Genomic DNA, 6,107 nt, shown 5'->3' with positions numbered 1-6,107 from the left:
CCTATGCGCTCATGACCGTGGATAGACACACGTACACTGACAGACATGCACACACGTATAACACCTATATATGTAATTAATGTTGTTTGTGCAGTTGTTTTGTGGCTCTCCCAGCCTTCATTTCCCTGACATCAGATAAGCTTCCATTTGTAATCTTTATGAGGACAGGTGCATATCTTGAAATAAGGTGTTCCTCACACTAATAACGTATGGGATGTCCTTACTCTTGCAATATTGATGCAATAAATTGTCAGCGGTTTCATGACCAGCGGCCAAGTCAAACTATATGCAGAGTAATTGGTAAATATTTTAGGGGGCTGTATTTTTAAAAAACAACAACAAACAAACTTGCAAGTGGTTGTGATCACTGCAGCAGTTTCCACCACTCACATCTTGTACCGCCCCCTCCCCACCAAGCTTGTTGCACAGCCCCTAAATAATCGCTCTTGTCAGATTTTAATGTGAGGAGATTATGGTGATGCTCTTGAGCTCACTGAGGTCATTTATAAATTATGTCATCACATCGGTGGCCTGGGTGTGCTCAGGCTGTATGTACCACATCCCCTTGAAAGATCAACATGGCCTCCTGTAATCCGCTGTGTGCTTAATCTGTGCTGCTGCACGGGCGACCTCATGTGGCCAGTTGAGGTAAACTGAAAAGAGTCGCCATGCTTTTCACATTTTTAAACTGCAGATAAATTGAAAATCAGGGTGAAAAGCGCCTGAGCTCAAAATATGTAACCAGGCATGTGGGAGTAAGTTTTAATTTCAGACCTTTCTATCATTTATTATCTTTTCAATTGTAGCAAATACCACAGCTGTTTCGTTGTAGAGTTATTTTGTGCCCATAATACTATTTAATACTATGATGTGAAAGCTCACCCTTTGTTACATGCCTACACCTACTTGCATGTGTTTTGTGCTGGACTGTTGCAGTCTGTGCTCAACTGCTGGACAAACTTCCCTCCACTTTACAGCCCTCCCTCCAGTTTGTCCATGGGAGAACACATTTCAAATGTAACCCCACCTGAAACCTTGTACAGACCAATCAGCTTGAGAAATGTCAGAGCAGACGGCACACCCTCCTTTGTTCCAAACCAATCAGAGTGGACGTGTGGCGTTTTGCCCGAGGGTAAAACTTACCCCTGGATGCATTAATTACGCATCACTTAGCTGTTGCCAATGTGTTCACAACGGTGGACCCTCTTTTGGGCTTTTTACAACGATTGCTTTCATTTTTCGGTCAATCTAGTATGGAAAGTAGACAACAATGGCTTACCAGGCTGAAAAATGAACTTAGCAACAGTCCTCTGGTATCAAATGTGGCTTTTGGCTTCATCCTCATGGGACTAGAGAAACTGGTGGAGCTGGAGTTTGAGTGTCCTTGCAATCCTACATGGAACGGAGTGTTTTCATCAGCATTCTTCATCATTCCTGCCGTCATGGCCTTCACGTTGATGCTGATCATTCAAGGAGGCAGATGTGATACGCGGTGCTGTAAAACTTTTCCCTTCTCCAGTTTTGTTCCTGCTATCGTGTGGCTGATTTTGCTGTTCCTCGATGGACAATACTTTGCTTGTGCTATGACAAACTGGGATGGTAGATTTGTACTAGTTGACAAGGCAGCTCCGCAGAAGTGGTGTGAGCCAACAAGTGAGGGAGATGTCACCCCACAAGAACTAATGCTCCGCTCGCAGCAGCTGTTTGTTTTTTCTCAGGTGAGTGGAATGTTTTCTAATTTAAAGAAGATTATGTAGAATAAGTGGAGTAAAAACATACTCTTCTCTCAGAGTAGGAACTTTAGAGAATATTTGCATAATATCAAGCTATTACCTTTGGTAAAATATTTATTCAATTCATTGTGTTAGCAAGAATTACACCTTATCTCATGATAACTACTAAACAAAGTGTTGCTTCACTCTTTTATACCCCAGGTTATAGGCATAATCCTCCTCATTTTCATCTGTGTGGGTCTCATAGTGTATGTAATCAGAGAAAGCTGCCAACAAGAGGTGGAAATGCAAGATTCAGATGTAGCTGAGCTCACTGTGCTCAGGATGAGCACTCTACGGACCAGGACATCATGAGAGGACTTACACCGCCCACCTCACCTGCCCTGCTGGCATGGACACTTTGTAAATACCCTGAACAGACTTTACAATGACTTCTCATCATTATTGTCACTACGTGCAGTATTTTTCCCTTATCAAACTTTCACTGATGATCAATGACGCTGCTGTATGAGGCCATATGATTATGGATATTACTGAAAACAGTGATTTTGTTTTTTTCTTTGTATTATCAGCTGATATGTACCCGGAGCTGTGCTTGTGGTCATCTAATGAGTCACAAGGTATTGGTTTTACCTGTCTGTACAGTAATATTGGCACTTTTCTTTGGTGAGAATTAGATCAAAAGATTAATTCCACTTTCATGTCCCAGTCTTATAAAGCTACAAACCCAGTATTTGTAAGGTTAGCTTAGCTTAGCGTAAAGACTGGAAATGTAAGGAAGGCTTTGATTCATGTTTACAAAACCAGAGTGTAAATGTGATAATTATTTTCAAGGGGTGGTTATGTGCTAGACAGTTCCTTGACTGGAATCCTTTGCAGCCAGACCTATCCTTAAATTATTTGCACGCCAGTGAGGGATCACCATGGAATCACTTTTAAAAAAGCAAATATGACAGATTTGGCCAATATAACAGTGGTCAAGGATAGGAAACCCACTGCAAACCAGAGAGTTGGAAACGCTCTACAAAGGTGTGGCCATTAAAGACTGAAGGGTGCAACCTCTGAATTGGAACATCTGTTGTCCAGCATATAACCACCTACAGACAGCTCTTTACACACCTTTATGTTAAACTAAGCTAAATGGCTGCTGATTCCAGCTTCATTCATTTAATTCATGACAAGAAAGAGAATAAGCACATGACCTGAAATATGTAACTTTTCCTTTAAAGTGATATTTCACTTTGTTAAATTGTCAGTGCTGCTGTCTTACTTTCAAGTTTTCAACCTTGAAAATTGTTTTTTCACTTTCTGAGCCTGGACGTTTTTTGTGCCTTTTGTATTAGCTATATTGAGTCAAGTGGAATCCAACAGGCAGCTAATATCTATCTGACTACTGTTAGTTGATTCTTGTTTTGAAGTGCCAAAATGAAAATGTTCCAACAAAGTGAAATCTCACTTAAAATATTTCTGTTTTTCCTTGTGGTTTTCTCCAGAACGTAGGGTCAGACCTTCATCATGTCTAATCCTACAACACTTATGATTCAATCTGATATTGCTTATGATTTACCTGTATGACAGCTAGAGATGTAAAATCATGTGTATGATGTTTTCTATCATGGCTGCAACCAGCCAAAAGTAGGAAGTAGACACAAAATCTAAAACAATGTATTTTTATTGTTTTGTAATAAAATTATTTATTTATTTAAGTAAAACCCTCAGGGATTTTGTACAGTCATGTCACGATAGTATAATCTTAACAAACCTGCAATCTGGGTATTTGAGTGAGTTGAGTATTAAAGTGAGATGAACTCCGTTTACTGTAACATCTCTCTACAAATACCTTTAACATTAGACAGAACATAATTATTTGAATTTTGCTGTTTTGACATTCACAGAAAACCTTTAATGGGTATATAGTAAATGCTACAAATTCAATACCTTAACGCAGCTAAAAAATGTGCCCTTTGTTAAAAAGACTGTGTAGATTCGCAAGTAAATACGCCCTTTGTTTCTGAGGATGTCCTCTGTCCACAAGAGATTGGTTGAATGGATTTTTGCCTGATTCTCTACAGCTCTCTCACAGTCTCCACTTGCAACAGTAGTTTATTTCTTTATTTCTTAGTATTTACAACATTGCCAAAACCTCAGTTAAACCCATTAAGTGTAGAAATTGGGGCAGACCCTGTAGGATCATCCTGTGGCAGGGTTTATTCAAGACTTCTTGTATGGCCCTGAGGAAGTTGTTGTCTTTATCCTCTTCGCTCCCCACACTTTGAGAGCAGGGCGTCATATTTATATTCAAACAAATGTGCACACACAACTGGAACTCATCCAACTCTTAGACTATGTTATTTCCTTTCATGAGAAATTTACTTTTTTATATCCTCGACAGTGTTCTTGGCCAGAGTCCATCACTCTCATGATTTTGTGAGGTAATTTAGCTAATACTTTAGCTATCCGATACATTTTCTAATGCAAAATTTCCCCTACCTAAGGTCTCCAGAGACATATCCACATCCAAGTATTATGGACGTCTTTAGGGGACGTGTCACGAAGCACACTGGCAGCTCACTAAAGACAAAGATACTGTTCCAGGCTTCATGTCCAAAATGACACAAGTGACAAAGAACTGACCCTAAGTTTTCGCAACTCTAGTACAAAGAGTTTTTTCTGACATTCTTAATTGTTCCTTAATTATGCAAAGGTAAACATTACTGCATTTTTTAAACCTATATGTAATTGATATACCCCAACCTTGTTTAACTCACTTCCCTTTCTGTGTTTTGTAGGCTTGGAAATCAAGATCATTCTTGTAATAATGGCAATAAATAAATAAATGGTGCACATGCCATTCCAAATCAAAGATAGAATAAATTAAAAGAAATGGAATAATTAGCATTCATCGCCTGAAGCGATATTATTTTATTAGTGATAATAATAATCATGATAATGAAATCTCCATCTTCTCCACATCGAAATTAATGTAATTTTATGTGTTGTATTATGAAAACATTTGGCTATCAAAATACAGTCCATAATACAAAATCCTACAGAGACACATATTGAGGCCTATATGACGCACAGTGTTATGCTCATATAAGGGCCCATTATAACCCTGGCATGTCACTTTAATCTTTTTATATGAAGTTGGATGTTTAAATCCATTCAAGCCTATAGCTTGGATAATGTAAGAACTTAAGTCCTCAATATTGTGCAACACCGGGGAAAGAATTTATCCATTGTGGTGGAAATTGGTCAATAAACGAGGTTCTGAGACAAGTTGTCTTTGTAAGTTTAATTGCAAAGCTTTCTGCAGAAAGGATCACACAGGCAGGGTGGATGCTGCAAGTGAGATGCAAAAGTGAAGTCTCTGTGCGTATTTAGGCGCCCTGACCACAAACAAGTGGTGGGTGAATGTATTGTTCTGTCTGGAACATACTGTATGGTCTATTGGTGTGATATGAAGGCTGCAACCGTTCTGTGTCGCAGAGGAAAATGTGTGATTTGTGATAAGGGTGCTCGTCAGTTTGCTGGGTTCCTAGAAAAGGAAGTCAAAGGCAGTTTAACCTCAAGATCAATTTCTGCAAAATGTATACAAACAATTGGTGCACATGCTAGATGCATAAAGTTCATGTCGGGCTGTACCTTAGATGGAAATATCTGCTGTAAGCACAAACTGAGTTGTTATTGAGTAAATTTCCATTACACCATTTAAAAATGTAAAATCTAACAATACTGTGCCACAGCGAGGGCGAATTTGTTAAAAGGATTTACACATGCAGAGGTACATTCCTTGATTCCACTTAAAGAGGACAAGCAGTTTATAGAGGTACAAAGCAAATGAGTAAGCAGTTAGACATTTTAAACAAGGTTTTATTTACTTCCAGCTAAAGCAGCAATGCCACTGTATAGTATGTTCCTCCTCTACCAAAGGTTAAAGTTCTCTTTGTGTGGAACTGAGGTTACAGATATTTTTAAATAATGCACTTGCTAGTCTTTAAAAAACACACACATCAAGCATATCAAATGTTTGTATACACAGAGTACTAAGTACGTGAAATAACAATATTGTAAGAATATAGTGAGATGACTTTATTCATCCTTCAACATACAGGATGTGTTTCCTCTTGTAAATATAATAATTATAAAGCACTGAATTATTTAGATTTGTTGTTCAACTAGAATCAAACCAACCCTATGATTTTTTCAAATTTCCTTTACCTTTTGTTCTCAGACAGCATTTAAAGCTTGAACACCTCATTAAGGCCACAAAAGTGCATCATCAGCACAAGTCCAAGTGACAGTAGCATCACATCTACAGTGTGGTAGGAAAACCAGGGCAGTCTGAAAGACATAAACTGCTGAGTGGTAATG

The 6,107-nt window shown here is 38.6% G+C and overlaps 1 protein-coding gene across 1 annotated transcript; it reads left to right on the top strand.

Annotated features, from left to right (window-relative positions):
- Nucleotides 1–1,074: 1,074 nt before the first annotated feature.
- LOC118098391 (calcium homeostasis modulator protein 6) lies at nucleotides 1,075–3,445 on the top strand. The gene is made up of 2 exons (XM_035142588.1): nucleotides 1,075–1,718; nucleotides 1,935–3,445. The coding sequence occupies exons 1-2, from the start codon at nucleotides 1,254–1,256 to the stop codon at nucleotides 2,085–2,087; spliced, it is 618 nt and encodes a 205-aa protein (XP_034998479.1). The 5' UTR covers nucleotides 1,075–1,253; the 3' UTR covers nucleotides 2,088–3,445.
- The last annotated feature ends 2,662 nt before the right edge of the window (nucleotides 3,446–6,107 follow it).

Source organism: Hippoglossus stenolepis, chromosome 1 (assembly GCF_022539355.2).
Source record: "Hippoglossus stenolepis isolate QCI-W04-F060 chromosome 1, HSTE1.2, whole genome shotgun sequence".
NCBI lineage: Eukaryota > Metazoa > Chordata > Actinopteri > Pleuronectiformes > Pleuronectidae > Hippoglossus > Hippoglossus stenolepis.
Note: the sequence above shows the minus strand (reverse complement) of the source record. Positions and strands in the feature narration are given on the sequence as shown.